This window comes from Oncorhynchus kisutch, linkage group LG3, assembly GCF_002021735.2.
Source record: "Oncorhynchus kisutch isolate 150728-3 linkage group LG3, Okis_V2, whole genome shotgun sequence".
NCBI classification, from domain to species: Eukaryota; Metazoa; Chordata; class Actinopteri; order Salmoniformes; family Salmonidae; genus Oncorhynchus; species Oncorhynchus kisutch.
Window position 1 is genome coordinate 45,208,987 of NC_034176.2, and position 23,087 is coordinate 45,232,073.

The 23,087-nt window shown below is 43.0% G+C and overlaps 1 protein-coding gene across 1 annotated transcript in view; it reads left to right on the forward strand.

Moving 5' to 3' along the window:
• The window catches only part of LOC109874083 (serine/arginine repetitive matrix protein 4), a 79,077-nt gene that overhangs the window by 46,514 nt on the left and 9,476 nt on the right, over nucleotides 1–23,087 (forward strand). The window contains exons 2-6 of the mRNA XM_020465844.2: nucleotides 13,647–13,781; nucleotides 20,282–20,374; nucleotides 20,560–20,643; nucleotides 20,883–20,960; nucleotides 21,428–21,514. Coding sequence (XP_020321433.1) covers nucleotides 13,647–13,781; nucleotides 20,282–20,374; nucleotides 20,560–20,643; nucleotides 20,883–20,960; nucleotides 21,428–21,514 — 477 coding nt within the window. The remainder of the gene's footprint in view (nucleotides 1–13,646; nucleotides 13,782–20,281; nucleotides 20,375–20,559; nucleotides 20,644–20,882; nucleotides 20,961–21,427; nucleotides 21,515–23,087) is intronic.

Sequence of the window (23,087 nt, forward strand, 5' to 3'; positions counted from 1 at the left end):
TTCTGGTCTTTGCTAGGTTGAACCCAGCCTCATCTATAAAGATGAACTCATGTGGGATTGCATGAGCATCCATTTCCAGTACTCCCTGAAAACAAAGAACAAAAGCAGTCAATATGGAAAGCACAATGTTCAGGGCCATACAATTTGTCCATTGTACAGTATACAGCCTACAATGCACTGTACTACAGTATCCATTCTCAGACGTTCTCCTTCCCACCTTCAACAACGTGTTTGCTCTCTGAACTGGCTTATATTGGTTGTGTCGCATCATTTGAAAACAGGTTAAATCAATTTTGAGTGGTTGTGTTCAATCAATAACATATGTTCTCTATTTGTAATTGATTGTTGCCACTTGTGTTTACCAGTATGGATGACATGTGCATTAGAGTGCAGAATGTCTTTTGAGAATGAGAATGTGTTTAGAGTTTTGCTGAAAAGTCTAAGTGAGATCTGCAAATTGTGTTTCACCATGTGAAATGGTTTAAGGTATTGACAACAGACTGCATAATTAGCTAAATGAGTCCAGGCAACTGAGAACTTTGTTCAGCCAATGGGGTTTAGTGTTTTAGCAATTGAGAAAAACTGTAATCTCATTCTGAAGAGAAACCAGATGTGCAGAGAGAGAGAGAGAGAGAGAGAGAGAGAGAGAGAGAGAAAAAAAGAGAGAGAGAGACCAGTATAAGGAAAATAGAAATGGACAGCGAAAGCACTGAAAATCCATTTGATTATTTTGCCCGTCCTCAGTACATGGAATTTGACTTCTTTTTTTCTCAGTATCAACCAAAATAAACCCCCCAAAGAGTCATTCCCAATGTATTCCACTCCAAAGATGGCACAAACATAAAATGGCTGACATACAATGAAGTAACTCACTCCTTGCTCTGCTCAGTATGTCTTGCATTCGCAAAACCTCCAGCCAGTGGTAGTGCATTTGTCAAAGGAGGCATGCAGGCCTGGAAACATGCCCATCGGAGAGTACAGGAACATGAGAGAAGCAAGACCCAAGTCAGTTCAACGAGACCAGGTCAGAAAGAGGAGGTAGGTTATGGAACAGGTGATTGATGTAGTTAAAGTTATTGGTAAATGTGGGCTTATCTACAGAGGACACAGACACGAAGCTGTACATAACTTGGAAAATATGTTTCTTAAGCTTATATTGTTTGTTAAGCAAATATGATGTCTGCCTACAAGAGCATGTTAGTGATTGCACTGAGAAGATGGGAAGTAAAGGAAGAGGGTCCATGTTAACAATGACGTCCAAAACAACAGCAAATAACGTAATTGAAGTCATCAGAATGTGAATTCAGCAGAGAATTGCTGTTGAAGTGAGAAAGGCAAGGATGTTCTCAATTACAAATGGACACAACACAAGATTTAACATCCAAAGACCCGTGTGCAGTAGTTCTGCGATATGTCACTGATGTTGTCCGCGAGAGACTCATTGTGGTCATTGACTGCGAGTCATCGACTGGACAGTACTTTGTGGACCTTGTGAAACAGACCCTTGTGAAGATGGATATAGATATCAAACAGTGTGTTGGCAATGCAACAGACGGAGCAGCTAATATGCAGGGACAATACAGGGGCTTCTCTGCATTGCTCACAGGAGAGTCTCCTAACCAAGTACACATATGGTGTTACTCACATGTCCTCAACCTTGTGCTAACTGAAAAGAATTGATGGAAAGAATTGAAAAGAATGTGACCATAAAACCTTGCTATCTGAAGCAAGGCCCAAGGGTACAAGGATGCTCGCCTAAAGTATGAAACCATAATTATAGCTGAGGTTTTTCTCAGGATTTTGGAGCAGACGTCCCCTCTCTCTAAATGCTTGCAAACAAGTGGCATGGATGTCGTAACAGCACAGCACTTGGTGACGGGAACAGAGGATAACCTGAGAAAGTGTGCCCGAGACTTTGAGGGTGTGAAGAGGGCAGCAGACGACTTTGTTGAGTCGGGCCAATGGCATTCTGGAGGAGCAGCAGGAACGGTGACGCCGAAGCTCAGAATGCTCTCCCAGAGAAGAGAACAACAAAAAAAGAAGTGAAAACCAGGTGAGTTGGCAGAAGACGAGCCCGGTGCTAATGCAGACATGGATGACAAAAATCAAGATCCACAATGTGGTACTGGACACTGTTGTTGAAAGTGTTCACCTCCGTTATGCGGCAGATGCAGTGCTGTGTGCAGATGTCTCCTGCATGAATCTTAAGCATTTTCCTGAGATCAGAGAAAAGGGCCTCCCAATGACAGCCATGAAGGAGCTCAGAAAATGCTTATTGGAATTTGATGAACATGCCATTGTTTAGGCATTGCAGGCTGAACTGATCAGCCTTGCACAACAGTGGGAAAGACTGAAGCAGTCAGCATTGGAGGAGTACAACACCAGGGCCTCCGCCGCCAGTGATGAATTAGGGCAAGGCTTTGAGGATCCTGATGAAAGTGTGGAGTTGGTGAGTAGAAGTTGTACCACATGTAAAAACTGCCCGATATGCTGCTTCTCCTGTCTCAGCACCAATCAGCACCAATGATGCGTATCACATCATTGGTTTGGGCTACAAGTTCCTCCTCACCCTATCCATCACTCAGGTGACTTGTGAGAGGACCTTCTCCAGCCTGAAATTCGTGAAGAACTAAGAACCTCCCTCACTCAAGAGAATCTTGAAGTGTTCCTTTTGATGGCAACAGAGAAGGAGAGTCTTATGGGACTTGACAAAGATGACATCATTGACAAGATGGCAGAGAGCAGTGAGTTACTGCGCCGCCTACTGGTTTACTAGTGGTAATTACTTCCTGGTTACTCTAAAGTAGTTATGCTATGACTCTTCCTTAAAAGGCTGACAAGGGTGAAAGAAAATTTGCTGTGAGTTAAAGCTTTTGTACAGAGGCATGTTTTTTGCACTTTTGTATTATACTTGCAGTTATGTAGCCAATGTTCAATTTCATTGACTCAGTGTATAGATGTGTTTATTTTTTGTGTTGTTTGCTTAATGGATACCAGTGAGTGAACATTGTAATCTACATTTTTTTGTAGAGGAGTGCTTTTTTTGACTTTTGTATTTTACTTACTTACTGTACATTGTTGTAGTTTATGTTCAAGTTCAGTGAATGTACGTGTGTGAAGTTTTTTTTGATACTTTTGATATGCTTGATGCTTGAATGTAAAGATACTAACTGAACATTTGAGCTAACTCTGTATATCTCATTCTCTTTTTAAAAAGTGTAGGCTAATAGTTTTGTGTCTAGCCTTGTACATTTTTATGTGCTATGATTGGTGTATTTCTAGTGAGTTTTTGGGGGCTATGGGTGAGGGTGCACCCATAGCCATAGCATACCTTGAAAACTCAGTGTTCAGATATGCTACTTGTTGGTCAGCCCCAAATGTTTGTATTTTGTAATGTGGAAAACTTTCTTCCCCGATGAACATAGTGGCCAAATGTATAACTAGTTTGGTACCCGTTACATCAACAAATAGAGGTTAGCCTACAAAATTAGCGGTCTGGTGGTTTGCGTGAACAGGGTGGCCTGGGATGGAGTCAAATTCCCGGCCTGAATTATTGTTTCAATCCGCCCCTGGTCATGGCTCACATCAACACCATTATCCCAGAAACCCTAGACCCACGTCAATTTTTATACCGCCCCAACAGATCTCCCCACTGCCCTTTCCCACCTGGACAAAAGGACCACCTATGTGAGAATGCTATTCATTGACGACAGCTCAGCGTTCAACACCATAGTGCCCTAAAAGCCCATCAATAAGCTAAGGACCCTGGGACTAAACACCTCCCTCTGCAACTGGATCCTGGACTTCCTGACGGACCGCCCCAAGGTGGCCCAACAACACATTAGCCACACTGATCCTCAACAAAGGGGCCCCTCATGGATGCTTGCTCAGTCCCCTCCTGTACTCCCCGTTCACTCATGACTGCACGGCCATTCAAGGCTCCAACACCATCATTAAGTTTGCCGATGACACAACAGTGGTAGGCCTGATCACCGACAACGACGAGACAGCAGTGAGACCTGGCAGTGTGGTACTGTTACGGTTTTCTTCCTGGGAAGGAGAGGCGGACCAAAATGCAGCATGGTTACTTACCTAGAATACTACACTGAACACAACCCCATCAATCTACAAAACCCCTAGACAAGACAAACACATAATCACCTATGTCACACCCTGGCCTAACCAAAATAATAAAGAAAACACAGAATACTAAAGCCAGGTACCAGGACAACAACCTCTCCCTCAACGTGATCACAACAAAGGAGATGATTGCGGACTACAGGAAAAGGAGGACTGAGCACACCCCCATTCTCATCGACGGGGCTGTAGTGGAACAGGACGAGAGCTTCAAGTTCATTGGTGTCCACATCATCAACAAACTAACATGGTCCAAGTACACCAAGACAGTCGTGGAGAGTGCACAACAAAACCTATTTCCCCTCAGGAGACTGAAAAGATTTGGCATGGGTCCTCAGATCCTCAAAAGGTTCTACAGCTGCACCATCGACCATCCACCAGCCTCCGACCTCAAGGCACTACAGAGGGTAGTGAGTACGGCCCAATACTAATACAATTTGATTTGATTTGATGCTGCTCTATTTGTGAGTACACTGGCTGCGCTTGGTCTCATCCATATGCAAAATCTAGTACCACCACAGTCCACTTAAATGGCTTGCTTGTTTGCGATGACAAGCAGGTGTATAAGCGTATGTACCTGCATGTTTAATAATGAGTGTGGGTCACGGATAGGTGTGTGTGGGTTTGTGTATTGAGAGGGAGCCTCCACCTACTGTTGTGTGTTGACCGCGAGTGGAGTGACCTCTGTAATCATCGTTGCAGCTCTCCTCCTCTGCTTTCATTAGACACTGACCTAATAGCACCACAGTGGGTACTTACCTCTTCTTCACAAATATGAGCCACTGCATGCTGCAAAAAAAGGACAGATATGTGAGGGTTGACACAGAGAACACATGGAGACACAGTACAGGGTCGGGTTCAATTCCATTTCAATTCCAGTAAATTCAGAAAGTAAACCAAATTCCAATTCCCCAATTCCAAATGTTCCTAAATGCAAAGCACTGAAGAGAATTGGAATCGGAATTTCACTGAATTGACTAAAATTGAAACGGAATTGACCCCAACCCTGATACAGTAGTATTTCACGTAGACCTATTTCCCACTACTGAGCTGAACCTGGGCTGGGTTAGCCTGGTTCTACATCCACTATAGCTACTGGAAAAATACTGGAAAAGATGTTTCGTAGTATGACGCATTTCGCAGACCAATCCAACTCTACATGAAAAGTGTACAAGTTCGTTATTGGAGTAGTGTAGTACCCCCGGGGCAAGTGTATTCACATCATTAATCTAATTGCTATCTAGGAAAGTCTTTGGGTGATAATTAAGTTGTCCCTAGAATATGGAACTTGGACAAACAATAAGCCTTAATTTAAATAGGGTGTGCTAGTCTATCGGGTGTTTAATTGTGGTGCTAGATCATGTCTCTTACACTCCTAATTACCATGACTTTCATCGCCTATAATAATGATTATCCATTGTTCCTGCTAGCTTTGACATGGGTAATGAACAGCATATTAGCCTTGCTGAACTTCAGAGGAGTGTCTAGGGACCGAATGAATGCTCAAATCACCCACAGCAACTGGGGAAGGAACATCCCTAAGACACACGAACACACACATTCTCTTTATTTCGACTCTGTTACCATGTCCATATTAGCATGCCAATTTGAGTATGGCAATGTATTGGGCACACAGTGCCTTCGGAAAGTATTCAGACCCCTTGACCTTTTGCAAATTTTGTTACGTTACAGCCTTATTCTAAATTTGATTTTTTTTAAAAACATAACGACAAAGCGAAAACATGTTTTTAGACGTTTTTGCACATTTATTAAAAACAAATACCTTATTTACATAAGTATTCAGACCCTTTGCTATGAGACTCAAAATTGAGCTCTGGTGCATCCTGTTTCCATTGATCATCCTTGAGATGTTTCTACAATAAAATTATTGTAGTCCACCTGTGCTAAATTCAATTGATTTGACATGATTTGGAAAGGCACACACCTATGTATATATTATAAGTTCCCACAGCTGACAGTGCATGTCGGAGCAGAGACCAAGCCATGTGGTCAAATGAAATGTCCATAGAGCTCCAAGACAGGATTGTGTCGAGGCACAGATCTGGGTAAAGGTACCAAAAAATATCTGCAGCATTGAAGGTCCCCAAGAAGACAGTGGCCTCCATCATTCATAAATGGAAGAAGTTTGGAACCACCAAGACTCTTCCTTGAGATGGCTGTCCCGGCCAAACTGAGCAATCAGGGGAGAAGGGCCTTGGTCAGGGTGGTGACCAAGTACCCGATGGTCTCTCTGACAGAGCTCCAGAGTTCCTCTGTGGCGATGGGAGAACCTTCCAGAAGGACAACCATCTCTGCAGCACTCCACCAATCAGGCCTTTATGGTAGAGTGGTCAGACGGAATCCACATGACAGCCCGCTTGGAGTTTGCCAAAAGTAATCTAAAGACTCTGACACCATGAGAAACAAGATTCTCTGGTCTGATGAAACCAAGATTGAACTCTTTGGCCTAAATGCCCAGTGTCACGTCTGGAGAGACCTGGCACCATCCCTACGGTGAAGCATGGTGGTGGCAGCATGATGCTGTGGGGATGTTTTTTTGAGGCTGTAATCGAGTAAAGGGTCTCAATACTTATGTAAATGGTTTATTTTAATATAAATTTGCAAACATTTATAAAAGCCTGTTTTTGCGTTGTCAGTATGGGTTAAGATTGTGTGTAAGATTGATGAGGGGTGGGGGGGAAACAATTTAATTCATTTTAGAATAAGGCTGTAAAGTAACATAATGTGGAAAAAGTCAAAGGGTCTGAATACTTTCCGTAAGCACTGTAAGTAATTCTACTGTAAGTGGTATTGCTAGGTGGTATGTACTCTATATTTGAACATATCCCTCCAAGTCCCTTTTTCCCCCATCTCCACTGTGGTTTCAGAGTAATCGTACATGGACAGTGGGCTTCTTTATCTGAGTTTCCATTACTGACTCAGACAGAGTGATTTGTTTATGAGACCACTGTACCAAGGCTCCCCCAAAGTCAATGATCATTCATTGATAAAGTGAATGTCACTAATCATTCTCAGACCATCATTTTGTATGCAGGATGGGTTCCTGTCCCACCATGTTTGTTTTCTGTGCCTAAATCGACTGTTTAACCTACATGTACTATGTCAATGTCAATGAGGAGGACCATAATCCAAATGTTGACATCTCCTTTGACTTGCCCTCTCCCTGAACGGCTGTGGTTGTGCTGTTAAATTTATTGATCCACCATCTTGTTTTTCCTGTTTTCCCTTCCTGTTTGAGGCTAGATGTATCGATCCTTCCTGGCATCTCCTCTATTAAAGCTCTATTAGACACGCACGGGTCTTCTTGGCAATGGCAGTAATGTCCCCTGTAGATGTGCATTTTACGGTATTGTACTGTGTGTCATTACACAGTACATGCTTTGATACTGTATTTATCACTGTACAGTGTACTGAAATATGAAATACAGAATTTTACTTGCCACTCAGCTGCCTGTAAGTTACTGTCAAATTCACAGTAACTCCTTTACAGTGTGTGTGTGTGTGTGTGCATCCCCGTGTGCACATGGCTCGCATGGCAGCCAAAATTACCCACATCTTGCAAAACAGAACGCACATCCATTCACAGTGACCATGAGAAGTGGATGAGAAGGACTGAATGGAATCTTACATCCACGATTCATCTCGGCACACCATACCGGCCTACAAAAGAAACATACACAGTACTCACAAAGCCTGGGGGGCATAAAATGCTGTAAGTCATACTGTACTTGGAAGAATGTATGTAGTCACAGCAGGGCATCAGTAGTGGAAGGGAGGGAAGTTGGAACATAATGCTGGTCTAGATTCAGAATCCCTATTTGTTACATCCTTGTGGAGGCTCCATTCAAAACTCCGCTCCATGCTGCTCCCATCTACCATCTCTCCCGAGACATTCTGCCAAAAAAAATCACAAGCAAATCGTCTGCCCTTTTTCCCTTCACGTTTTGTGTTAACACTCCATTTGGAAGTGTCTGTGCAGAGGGAAGGAAAGAGAGAAATAGACACATGCCGATGCAGGAGGCAATTATGTCAGCTTTTCTTGCAGAGTGGGGTACAAATCTGATTTACTATTTCCTTATAGATTTTTTTCACACTGTCATTAGAGGTAGTGTGTGTGTGTGTGTGTGTGTGTGTGTGTGTGTGTGTGTGTGTGTGTGTGTGTGTGTCTATTCTCTTCACCCGCATGCACAAGAGTGTGTCAGCCTGGCCTCAGAGCCATACGAAACATAATTTACGTATTTCTGAGCAACTCCATGATCGATGATACGTACTAATGGTCTAGTTACTTTAGACAGAAACGAAAGTAGGGAGGTTGGTCGGGAAGGATGGGTGTGCGTAATCCGCGACCGTCTAGCAAAGGTTGCGTGTTTGAGTCGGGGACATTTTAGCAAACCCTTTCCCTAACCCTTTTCTAAACTTAACCCAGTTCACCTAACCTGCCACATAAATTCACCTAACCTTTGTCGTTTTAGTTCTTCTAAGCTTCAACATAAATTATCCTAACCTTTGTCATTAGTTCCCCTAACCACAGATGCAAATTCTCCCCGTAATTCTCCTTTGTTATTATGGCGCAAAAGCAACCTTGTCTCAGACAAAGACATATAATACTATACATCCCCAGGATATATGATAAAATACTTCTTCCAATTCGTATTGCACGACCGGGTAAGACGTATGACACTATATGCCCTATAAAGCATATGATATTGCACTATCGCGATTCCATTCATAATATAACGAAATATATCATACTAAATAGAGTGTCAAAGATTTACTTACAGAACAATACACTGTAATAGATGGTTCATTTCTGTACTCAGACACAATAATGCATTAACGGGCATGTAAGAATGCACGCACACACGCCATCCCCCGAAGCATCCCCCTTCATACACACTCTTTAGCTCTCTCTCTCTGACCCTGGGGTGTTTGCTGAGGTGAAAGTAATGCCCCCTTTAAGCTCCTCTCTCCTGTTTGTAATGTAGATTCTGCTCCATCTGTTGTTGCTTCCCCCCTCTTCCACATGATACACCACAATAGCAGCAGTACTACATAACAACGCAACAGAGCACAGGGGCCTGTGCCACTGTTCCAGGAAGCATGAGTCACTCTGATAAAGGCAACAACAAAGCTGAGCCACAGTCACAGCCTGGTTATACCCCTTCTATAAGTGTTCCACAACAGCAGAGATTGCATATGATTATGTAGAATATCATTAGAGTATGTCATTAGTATGATAGGATGACTGTGTTCATCTTTATTTGGGAATGTATATGTAGGATATTAAATTTGACACCATTTTTGTTGCTGGGAATTTTCCGGCACAGCAGTAGTGTACTCAAGGTTTAAATTGGCTTCTAAAGTTTGTCATTTCCATTGAAAATGTCAGACTTGATTTGCACAAACGAAAAATGGATCAACCCCTACCAAAGATGTCCATGAATTATAATCTAGATAATCATTCACATTTTCTGTCACACCCTGATCCGTTTCACCTGTCCCCGTGCTCGTTTCCACCCCGCATCGTCCCCGTTATCCCCTGTGTATTTATACCTGTGTTTTCTGTCCGTCTGTTGCCAGTTTGTCTTGTTTGTTGAAGCCTACCAGTGTTTCGTCTCAGCTCTTGCTTGTCCCTAGTCTCTCTTTTTCTCGTCCTCCTGGTTTTTGACCTTTGCCTGTCCGGAACCTTTACCCGCCCGCCTGACCAATGCCTGTCTCTGCCCCTGAGACTGCCTGCTGTCCGGTATCTTTGCTCCACCTCTGGATTACCGACCTCTGCCTGACTTGAGCCCGCCTGTACCTTGGGCTCTTCTCTGGATTATCGACCCCTGCCTGCCTTGACCTGTCGTTTGCCTGCCCCTGTGGTTACAATGAACATTGTTACTTCACACAGTCTGCACTTGGGTCTTACCTTTCATTCCTGATATTTCCTTTTGCTGCGGGATTCTTTTCCTGCTGTAGCAAACTGTCTCAAATTAAGAATGCAGAATATCATTAGAGTATATCATTAGTGTGATAGGATGTCAAGCAGAAAAGGATGATTGTGTTCATCTTTATTTGGGAAAACGAATGTCTCGAGGGAATGTATGACCCAAAACTGCCATACCTTTGTAATACCATCTCTGCCAGGGTATTCTGTCTAATTATGAGGGTGGGTCATGTTGGATATCTACATAATAAAGAAAATGTATAGCTCTTCATGGCATAGGAACCTTTTTATTGTTCCTTACTTCCCTATTTAACCCCTAAACAGTTTTCACCTTTTTACAGGTTTTGACCGACTCCTGTCCAACGTATAACTCCTCTTACAGATATTGGATCTTAATTTGACCCCTTTTTGCCGCAGAAGAAAAATAATCCTGCAGCAGGGAGGATTTGACAATATATATATTTTTTAAACGGATCATTCCTACTGGGAAAAGTGTTTTGATAAGCTACACTTAGTGTACAAAACCTTAGGAACACTTTCCTATTATTGAGTTGCACCCCGTTTAACCCTCAGAACAGTCTCAATTCGTCGGGGCATGGGACTCTACAAGGTGTCATAAGTGTTCCACAGGGATGCTGGCCCATGTTGAAGTCAATGCTTCCCCCAGTTGTGTCAAGTTGTCTGGATGTCCTTTAGGTGATGGACCATTCTTGATACACACAGGCTTTGCAGCAACGTTGCAGTTCTTGACACACTCAAACCCGTGTGCCTGGCACCTACTACCATACCCTGTTCAAAGGCACTTAAATATTTTGTTTTGCCCATTCACCCTCTGAATGGCACACATACACAATCCTTGTCTCAATTCTCTCAAGGCATAAAAAGGATTCTTTAACCTGTCTCCATGACATCAATAAGGGATTATAGCTTTCACCTGGATTCACCTGATCAGTCTACAGTATATCATGAACAGAACAGGTGTTCCTAATGTTTTATAGACTCTGTTTAGAGCCCGGCCAGCTCCAGGAAGTGTCTTGGTGGTGCCAAACATCTTCCATTTAAGAATGATGGGGGCCACTGTGTCCAATGCTGCATAAATGTTTGGTACTGTACCCTTCCCCAGATCTGTGCCTCCACATAGTCCTGTCTCAGAGCTCTACAGACAATTCCTTCAACCTCATGGCTTGGTTTTTGCTCTGACATGCACTGTCAAATGCAGTACCTTATATAGACAGGTGTGTGCCTTTCCAAATCATGTCCAATCAATATAATTTACCACAGGTGGACTCCAATCAAGTTGTAGAAAAATCTCAAGGATGATCAATGGAAACAGGCCGCGCCTGAGCTCAATTTCGACTCTCATAGTAAAAGGGTCTGAATACTTATGTCAATAAGATATTTCTGCTTGTTTTTTTAAACTGTTTTTGCTTTGTCATTATGGGGTATTGTGTGTAAATTGTTGATGATTATTTTTTTAAGTAATCCATTTAAGAATAAGGCTCTAACGTAACAAAATGTGGAAAAAGTCATGGGGTCTGAATAATTTCCGAAGGCACTGTATGTCGTAGTGGAGACCAATATCTATCTTGTGTTAGTAAACTATATAAAATGACGATTGTTGATGTGTATGGCGACATTTGAGATCTTTTTTTGTACCTTTGAATGCCGCAGTAGTAGGACGTACAGTAGTAGGACATTTATTCTGTCTGGTTTGAGAGAGCGAGAGAGAAAGAGGAATTTGTGTTTTCAGTGAATGTATGTCAATCATGAGGCTCATTTAAGATACCACACCAACAAATTAAGATTCCACACCTGTACCCGTCTTCTACCTGCCTCAGCATAAACATATTCAAGGTTCTGTCAGAATTCCCGAGGATTACAGGCCACATAATTCCTCTTCAAATACAAGACAATTCTGGAAAGATATTCCATCACAGCGCCTTCGTAATAAAAACTGGTCCATGACGTCAATGCCAATAGCAATCTAGAGAACAAATAGGGCCTACTTTTTCTCCTAACAGAATGAAAAATAAATGAATCATGATCTAGTTTGTATTGAAATATTCATTCATATTAATCACCCAACCCAGCAAGCGTCAGCTGTCTTCATTTCACCCATCACCTTTAAAACTCACCACCGTGATGGAGACAGCCTGCACTTTTACATTAGTAGTTTGACACTACAGGCCGTACAGGCGGTGTGCGTGCCTATGTGTGTGTACGTGTACACTCGCTCACTGTAATTGCTTGTGAGTGTGTGTGTGTTTTTTTCCTGTGTGTGTGTGGCCCTCAGTCTATAACACCGAGGTGGGAGAGAGAGAAAGCAGAAAGCTCTGAGCGGAGGGAGAGGAGGCAATCAAGTCTTAATCTCAGCTCCTGATTATCTTCTCATTACAATCAGACAGAGACGCTCGAAAGGAGGAAGATGTATAATTACGCTTCAATCTCCCATGACTAAAACACAGTATGGTAATAAGGAAAGGGCACAGAGAAGGCTGTATCTCAAATGTCACCCTATTCCCTATATAGTGTGGTACTTCTGACCAGAGCCCTATGGGAAAGTAGTGTACTATTATCTGTACAGTCATATTACATAGGTTTGATATTGTGATGAAGCCAAGACTGTAGGAGTCAATGCAACAACAAAAAAGGCTAAATCATTTTCATGTGATTTTAATACAAAATTGCATAGGAAACGGTACAGTAGCTTTGTGTCCAAATCATGATCGTCCATAGTTAAGTGCATAGTTAAATGGAAATGCATGTAATGGAATGCTGTTATATTCATTCATTACTGGTGTCATTTCCATAACACTGTTTCCATTCTACATGTTGGGAGAATGAAGTGGTAAATCTGTGAGTAATAGAGCATAGTAATATAGCACGGTGATAGAATGTGATTGAATTGTTTGATCTTTTGGGTCTGATAGTTGCTACTATGCAATGAGTATAAGCGGTAGTTTCTTCATCCCTTATGGAAGGACAAACTCAAGGTGCTCTGCCTCTGCCTGTGCTTAGCTGTTCAACTGTTCCACTTGCCAAAGCCTCCCCATTGCTACGCCTGCCAACCTCGAGACCTCGAGATGCAGAAAATAATTTCAGAGGATGTCAGGTCAACTGAAGCATGTAAATAACTGCATTTCAACTGACAGCTCATTTGAATGGAGAATAGCTGGCCTCTAGCTGGCCTCCAGGAGCTGTAGAGCATTACTTTTGACCAAGGCCCATGGGGCTCTGGTCAAAAGTAGTGCACTCTATAGGGAATAGGGTGCCATTTAGTACGCAGCCAGGGTCTGGATGGGAAAAATAGAAGAAAAAAACATCCTGTGGAGTGACAAAGGAGGAGAAATAAAATAGGCCCTAGTGATGCATCAAACGGTATAATGAAAACAGCTAACAGCTCGTATTCTGAGAATATTTCAAATGGAATGTGTTCCAGAGAGTCACGTGCAGCTGAGAGAGAGAGAGAGAGAGAAAGAGAGAGAGAGAGAAAGAGAGAGAGAGAGAGAAAGAGAGAGAAAAAAAAACTAAATCCATTCTTCATTCTATCAATCCACAGCACGGAGACAACAACCTGCCAGCCACTCAAAGCCGATGAGAGAAAAGGGGAGGTCGCGGACACCAAGGTGGACACAACCACAGACAGAAATGGATGCATTAGAGACATAGGACGACACAAACATCGGACGCGGTGGTGAGTGCCTCTCTGTCTTGCAGTCGCAGCTCCACCAAATAAATGACTGGATTGTACAAGCATTGCTTCAGCATAGCTTGTATGGGGACTCAATTTCAATTTGGGATTGGGGGGGTGATCAATTTAAATTTCATGCACTTGCCACTTCTATTTCAGCATTTCAAATGGTGAAGAAGGGAAGTCTTTGAAGGTGAACAGTCTTTGTAGATGATAAGGAGGTTTGAGAATTAAACATTTGCCTTCCACTTTTTACACTATTATCCAGCTTTCTTTTGAACAGCCTTGTTTGTGATCAAGTGTTGCATGGGGGATAAAGCTACGAATATCCAGAATACACCTTGGGGGATTCTCTCCCTGTCTACGTCCCAAAGGGCATGCTATTCCTTAAATGTTGCACTACTTTTGACCAAAAGAAGTGTATTATATAGGGAATGAGGTTTGATTTGGGACACAGACCCAGTCTCGCTCTGAAGACAGAGGTAATCTCAGCTTCCTGGTGCGTCGTGCTGAGAGGGACGTAAACATTGTTATCAGCCCCAGCACAGTGCAAAACACAAAGGTGTTGTGAAATATTTTGAGCACAGTGACAGTCGGTTCTCCCCTCTCATGGACACCCCCTACACTCCCTACCCTCTCTACCCGCCACCATCCAACCCACTAGTTTCCTTTACTTCACGCCTCAAGAATAGTCTGTACCTCCCAAATGGCACCCTATTCACAATAGTGCCTTACTTTTGACCCAGAGCCCGATGGGCCCTATTCAAAAGTGGTGAACTAAATAGGGATAATTAGGGATAATTAACTAGATTCAGCCACGGGACAATTATTTTGTTGTGCGGATGCTCATGGGGCCAGAACATAATAACAAATCATTTGTAGACTGCAAATTGACCGCAAGAAGCCCAACAGATATAATATTTGACTAAAACATAATAATTTCAAACCTTGATAACGTTTGTATACGATCACACATATATATTCTTATTATGTGTTGCTTAAATTTGGCCCGTGGGACGCCAGTTGGAGAAACCTGATATGGGGAATAGGGTCCCATTTGGGAAGCAGACAGAATCCTTTGCTATGTCATTTTAAGGTGAGAAAATCAATTTTGTCAGATATTTTAAAGCTGGAATAAGTCTTCAGACACCTTCAAAGCCGGCGTGGTAATACAGCCGGAGGCGGTAGTTGATATGTAAAACACGGGAGAAGACATCTTAAGTGTTACCGGGATCATAAGCAGTGGAAATCATAGACTGGCTCGTTGAACTTTAAAGAACAGCTGCAGCTGCACTTTGGTTTAAAGCTTAGCATAAAGAGAAAAAGCAGTCTCTGATGTGCTTCTGACGATTGTGATCATGCCTTTTACACAAGAGAAGAGTATGAATAAAAGCACTTTGTAGGGCTGTGCTTAAGAACTTGACGTTAAAAAGAGCAAACTGTGTTTTGCATAATAACTATGGCCAGGAGTTTGTCCTGGTCAGGAGGACAAACTCCTGGCCCTAGTAACAGCTAATAAAAAGCCTTGGCCTTAGCTATCCCTGCTTCTGTATTGAGTGTTTTTCATTGGGCAACCAATATCATGGCTGTGCATCAATAGCTGACAGCTAGAAGTAACACACGGGCAGTCCCAATTCACTTCCTACCCCTTCCCTTGGCCCTAACCTTACAATGTTTGCCCATCTGAAGGGTCTGGATAGGTATAAGCAGTGTAGTGATTGTGCATTCACCATATTGCTTCCACATTACAGATTTGCATTTAAGGGAAGGGCCCAGGGGAAAGGCTAGGGAGGGAATCTGGACCAGTTGTAAACCACACCAGTAGTCTGGATAGGTATAAACAGTGTAGTTGTCGACCTCTCACCACATTGCTTCCCGGGAATAGGGAGCGGCTATAAACCTTGCCCTGGCTGTGTGCATCAGTATCTGACAGCTAGAAGTAATGGCCTCCATCAAAGGCCTGTTTATCCCGACTATGCCCTGAAGGTCAAAGCGCTGAGGAGAAAGGACAGAAGCTAAAACCAAACCTGACACCACAATCATTAGAGTCCCACCCCACCGCACCAGCAAACATCACACAGCGGGGAGCAGGGGTAGCCCGGGAACATGCAGGAAATACACAGAGCTATGACGGCAAAACTGCTGACTGACATCGACCAACTTACCTCCGAAGAATCTGTTGTGACAGTGACAGTCTGTGGAAATGAGCTCTGACTGCTGTTATTTCTGTAGATGACTAGCTAGCTGCTAATGATATACATATAGCTAGCTACAGTTGAAGTTGGAAGTTTACATACACTTAGGTTGGAGTCATTAAAACTTGTTTTTAAACCACTCCACAAATTTCTTGTTAACAAACTATAGTTTTGGCAAGTTGCTTAGGACATCTACTTTGTGCATGACACAAGTCATTTTTCCAACAATTGATTACAGACAGATTATTTCACTTAGAATTCACAATTCCAGTGGGTCAGAAGTTTACATACACCAAGTTGACTGTGCCTTTAAGCAGCTTGGAAAATTCCAGAAAAGGATGTCATGGCTTTAGAAGCTTCTGATAGGCTGATTGACATAATTTGAGTCAATTGGAGGTGTACCTGTGGATGTATTTCAAGGCCTACCTTCAAACTCAGTGCCTCTTTGCTTGACATCATGGGAAAATCAAAAGAAATCACCCAAGACATCAGAAAAAAATTGTAGACTTCCACAAGTCTGCTTCATCCTTGGGAGCAATTCCCAAATGCCTGAAGGTACCAGGTTCATCTGTACAAACAACAGTACGCAAGTATAAACACCATGGCACCACGCAGACATCATACCGCTCAGGAAGGAGATGCGTTCTGTCTCCTAGAGATCATCGTACTTTGGTGCGAAAAGTGCAAATAAATTCCAGAACAACAGCAAAGGACCCTGTGAAGATGCTGGAGGAAACAGGTACAAAAGTATCTATATCCACAGTAAAACGAGTACTATATCGACATAACTTGAAATGCCGCTCAGCAAGGAAGAAGTCACTACAGCATCATGTTGCAGGGGTGCTTGCTGCAGGAGGGACTGGTGCGCTTCACAAAATAGATGGCATCATGTGGCAGCAAAATTATGTGGATATATTGAAGCAACATCTCAAGACATCAGCCAGGAAGTTAAAGCTTGGTCGCAAAGGGGTCTTCCAAATGGACAATGACCCCAAGCATACTTCCAAAGTTGTGCAAAATGGCTTAAGGACAACAAAGTCAAGGTATTGGAGTGGCCAATCCTATAGAACATTTGTGGAAAGAACTGAAAAAGCATGTGTGAGCAAGGAGGCCTACAAACCTGACTCAGTTACACTAGCTCTGTCAGGAGGAATGGGCCAAAATTCCCCCAACTTATTGTGGGAAGGCTACCCAAAATGTGTGACTCAAGTTAAACAATTTAAAGGCAATGCTACCAAATACTAATTGAGTGTATGTTAACTTCTGACCCACTGGGAATGTGATGAAAGAAATGAAATCTGAAATAAATCACTCTCTCTCTATTATTCTGACATTTCAAATAAAGTGGTGATCCTAACTGACCTAAGACAGGGAATTTTTACTAGGATTACATATCAGGAATTGTGAAAAACTGAGTTGAAATGTATTTGGCTAAGGTGTATGTAAACTTCCGACTTCAACTGCACATTTTGATTAGCTGTTGACCCTCAAGGACAAAGTAACTATTGTTGCTTCAGTGGAAGGGAATATGAATTTTTCATCCATCTTTATTTTATTCAATCACCATATCCTCCCTCGGTGCCAAACCAGAATTTACACTTAACTACAGGTCTAGGATGAGATTGTCAGCCCCAATCCTAACCTTAACCATATGGTGGATGATAATTAATTTTACTGTGGATCAGTAAGGTAAACTTTCATCCTCATTTTTACTACTGAGCGAGATGCAAATGGTTTCTTTCTTCTGTAGGGATGGAGTTAGTGGGAGAGAAGTGTTAATGAGTAACAAAGCTTTCTCATTACCGAGACGGTACTTGGGTTCCTTCCCTATAATCAGCCCTTAATGTATTTCAGCTGCTAATGTTTAATGCTATCCAATGCAGCCTCCAACTGACATCGTTTATTATGCTGAGACAGACGGCCGCGTTCCATCTACATGTAATGGTGTGTGTGTGCGTTTGTCCGCGTATGTGTGTGTACGCGTGCACAAGTGTACTAAACGGACAGACACAGCAAGGCTAGGCATTCCCGGAGGGAAGGACGGGGAGATATTGTCTGCCCACGTACGTTTTCATCTGAGAGAAGGAACGATATAGACTGCAGTCGGTCACACACAAACACACACACACACAGACTGTGTTGTCATATGATCTAATGGGTTTTCTGCTGGAGTGGCATTTATGTCTCTATCATATCCCTCAGTTGCTCGCAGCATGTTTGGAGCCACTCAGATGCTGTTAGACTACGCGTGTTTACACTATCCAGTAGGTGATGTGAAAGGGAGCTCATTTGTAAATCAACGGTGCTTTGACAAATCTGATCACACACACTTCACATATTTCACATCTATACTGAACAAAAATATAAACGCAACATGTAACAGATTCAAAGATTATATACATCTGTTGGTCACAGTAAAGGAAGGGGCGAGGATCAGAAAAACAGTAAGTATCTGGTGTGACCAGCATTTGCCTCATGCAGCAAAACACATCTCCTTCACATAGAGTTGATTAGGTTGTTGATTGTGGCCTGTGGAATGTTGTCCCATTCCTATTCAACGGCTGTGCGAAGTTGCTGGATATTGGCGGGAACTGGCACAGATCCTTGTTGATAGGGCCATGCATTATCATGCTGAAACATGAGGTGATGGTGGGGGATGAATGGCATGACAATGGGCCTTAGGAGCTCGTCACGGTATCTCTGTGCATTCAAATTGCCATTGATAAAATGCAATTGTGTTTGTTGTCCGTAGCGTATGCCTGCCCATAACATAACCCCACCGCCACCATGGGGCACTCTGTTTACATGGTTGACATCAGTAAACTGCTTGCCCACACAATGCCATACATGTGGTCTGTAGTTGTGAGGCTGATTGGACGTACTGACAAATTCTCTAAAATGACATTGGAGGTGCCTTATGGTAGAGAAATTAACATTACATGATCTGGTTACAGCTCTGGTGGACATTCCTGCCGTCAGCATGCCAAATGCACATTCCCTCAACTTGACATCTGTGGCATTGTGTTGTGTGACAAAAGTTCAAATTTTAGAGTGGCCTTTAATTGTCCCCAGCACAAGGTGCACCTGTGTAATGATCATGCTGTTTAATTAGCTCCTTGATATTCCACACCTGTCAGGAGGATGGACTATCTTGGAAAAGGAGAAATTCTCACTAACAGGGATGTAAACAAATTTGTGCACAACATTTTAGAGAAATATATTTTTTGTGCGTATGGAATTGTGTTGGCAAATGGGCATGTATGCGTACGTGCCTGCGTCTGTGTGTGTTTGTGTGTGTGTGTCCGTGCCTGTGCGTGATTAACAGTGGCTCACCTGTGACTACAGTCTCTCTCAGCTCCACCATGTTTGCCAGACATATTTACGACTAAGCGAGTCCTACATAATTTAACCAGATAATTTCCTCTCCTCCGGACACCCAGATAATGCTCATTTTCTACCTCATTATTGAAGCCAATGCAAGGCTGCCCGAATAAATTGAAAGGCCCTTTCCTAGGCATCTCTCTCGCTGTCTCACGCTTCTCTCGATCGCTCTCTCACAATTCCTCCCTTCTTTACCGTCTCTCCCTCTCTATGTAATCTCTCTCACTCCCTCCCTTCTACCATCTACCTCTATCTCTACCTGAAAGGCCAATTTAAGGAGTCTGTAGTGCTTAAAAGGGCCTCGTCGCCCTGACGCATTAGCCATTTGCAGAGAGCAAATGAAGTGAACCTTTCAGGAGCATTCATCCTGAGAGGCAGATGGTCTCCGACAACAGTTCCATCTTTATTGACTAATTAAAAGGCTCTGGGTGGAAAGACAATGACTAGGAGAGAGAGCGAGAGAGCGAGAGAGAGAGAGAGAGAGAGAGAGAGAGAGAAATAGAGAGAGAGAAAAGGAGGGAAAGGGAAAGCGAGATAAATATATTTGAGAGAGAGCAAGAGGGGGGGCTATGCCATGCCTGTAAGGTCCTGGCAGAAATGTAAAGCTCAGAATCCATCAGGGCTAAAAAGGTACTACTCCCTAACTTAATTGATTGCTTTGGGCTCTGGAAGTTGTCAAGTTGTAATACCCCGTTCGGCCACATTTTTTGATGTGCCACTAGTCTTGACTGCTGAGGAGTGCGGTGGCTATGACTGAACTTTGTGTTTACTTATAAATCACCTTTGACATCATAACGTGCTACCAAATAAAATATTCTTGACATTCCTGTACATGACCATGAAAATAGTGCATTGGCAATGCTGTCATCACTAAATATTTACTATGTCAACAATCTCTGTCTCTTGTCTCTCTGTCTCCTGTTCCAGTGTGTCATTTGATGACGATCTCTCCCCCTGGCCCCACGCTCCCAAAGGGAAGAAAAAGAAAAGGAAATCGGAGAGAAAGAGGAAGAGGAAAAGGTCCGTACATAAAAGGAACCAGCGTGTGTGTGTGTGTGTGTGTGTGTGTGTGTGTGTGTGTGTGTGTGTGTGTGTGTGTGTGTGTGTGTGTGTGTGTGTGTGTGTGTGTGTGTGTGTGTGTGTGTGTGTGTGTGTGTGTGTGTGTACGTGTGTGGTCATAACTGTTTATGTGGTTTTTGTCATAGGTCTCCGTCCTACAGCCTGTCACCAGTGAGGAAGAAGAAGAAGAAGAAGAAGAAGAAGAGCTCTAAGAAAAGCAAACGCCACAGGTAGCTACTTTCTATGTAATGTTGTTGTTGATCTGTATTGAAATTAGTATCTTTGGTCTTTTTCACCAGAAGACAGCATGAGCCTGGCATGCAAGATTACTTTGGCAAACACTATAAAATGTATAATATGAGGTTTGAGTGAAGCAGAAGTTTCAATGGTATGCTGTTCTGTCAAAGAAATGGATGAACACACATGAAAGTGTCAACAACAACATTTTGTTTTTGTTTCTCTTTTCCAGGTATACCTCTAAAAAGACAAAGCACAGCTCTTCAAGCTTGAAACATAAGAGGAAGGGTGATCGAAAGCACAAAAAAAGGTTGGTTGATGTAATTTTCCATCAATTCAGAGCTTTAGGTTCATGTTCATGAAGCAACTGCACTGAAACTGCACTGATTTTGTGTTCTGAAAGTGAAAAACACGATTGAAAGCAAGAAACACAATGAAAGAGAAAAATTTACCAAAAGAGAGTAAGAGAAACCAATTTCACGCTATGAACCGACAACATTTATAATTCTGCTGCAGTGAGCAAAGCAGAGCCGAGCGTCGTTGCTGAACATAGAACGAGGTTCAGACGTTCTCTTCATTTCCTTTTGCCCTTTTTCCACCACAATATTTTGTCTTCTTTATATGAGATATATTGATTTGGAGCCAGTAATCAGGGAAGCAGAATATGGAGGAGTAAGCAAGTGCAATATCCATCACAGCAACGTTTGGCCATTTCTTCCTTACTAAGAAAATACTCATTCCCTGGTCTCTCTTCGCTCATCTCATTTACTCTTCCAGCTCGCGGAGTCACACGAAGCGGAGACGACGCTACCGGAGGTCAGAGTCAGAGAGTTCCACCTGGCGCTCCTCCAGCGCCGAGAGCAGGTAAGGCCTAGCCTCAACACACACACACACACACACACACACACACACACACACACACACACACTGCGACGGAAGCCGCCATTTATCTTTTCAGCGCCGGGCATCCTGTCTGGTCTGGTCTGGTCATGCCACAGTGATGACTGATAGGCCAGAGGTGACTGTCTGATCACAGGAACGAGTAACGGGTGTAGCAGTAGCCTCCTTATCACATCTTCACAGGAAATGGCTGGGAAACGGCATCCACAGATCAATGCCCACTCAATTAGAGTGACATATGGCCAGATCACTGAGATCGGGCTGTGTTTGCGGTGGCGCTGGTAGAGTTTGATGGATTTGGTGGATTAATATTGCAGTTGGTGTGAACCAGAGTTACGATTTTGAGGTGATTGGTTAAGTGATAGGATAGGTTCTAAAGGATTTGGGACAGCAGTTTAGTTTTTGCATTTGACTCTTCCATTAGGTTGTAGCCTTCGTTAAGTTTCAATATGACTGTAGTCTGACAATAAACCATTTCATTTTCATCATCTGAATCCTCAGAGACAGACAGAACAATTATATTAGACCTCCCTTAGTGTCACCTCTGCACTACAATAATTAACTCATCATCTGACATAATTCACTCTTTCATACATACACCCCTCATTCATTAATGGATTCATTCATTCATCCATTCATTCTCTCATTCATTTACACTGGTAACATGGGGAGACAGAATTGAGAGCCAAAGGTTTCAAATTGAAATAATCTTAAACCAGAGATGATTGCTTTTAAATCCCTTCTGGATCTCTCCATTATTGGGAGTTTCCCTGGGATATTCAGCAGAGGAAATCATTACTGAAATTGAATAGCGGCAAGTTTTACGCCGGCCGACCGTGCTCCACTGAAAGGTGCCGAGAGTCTGTTTGCGTCGCAAATGGCATCCTATACCCTTTATAGTGCACAGCTTTTGACAGCATATAGTGCACTACTATATAGGGAATAGGGTGCCATTTGGGATACACCCTCTGTCATAGGGGGAGACAAGGGGGGAACAATCAGAATCATTTTCAATACCCAGGGATTCCATACCAACTGTCCCCTGGAAAACGATTATACACCAACTGCATTCCAGAACTGTATAATTATTTTGGAATTGTATAACTGTCAAGTCCACCAATAAAACCCCACTGAGTTCTCCAGGATCGTGTTCACAGCTCTAGCTCTAGCTAGTTTTGAAATGTGAAATGCCATGGTTTGGCAAGGCTGGCTGTGTAAGTTCTCCTTCCCCTTAGCTGGGCTTGTGGCAGTATCTGTGCTAGCAGTGTTTGCCCGTGTCGGAGGGTAAGGCTATATATCAAGCCGGTTTGTCTGAGCTCTGCCAAGCCGACACACGCACACACACACACACACACACACACACACACACACACACACACACACACACACACACACACACACACACACACACACACACACACACATACACACACACACACACACATACACTGCTGCAGGCATTAGTCTGTAATCAGATAAGGGTTGATCTCTGTTCAGCCTTAGATCACATTCACTATGAGGCTGCTGCCAGCTTCTC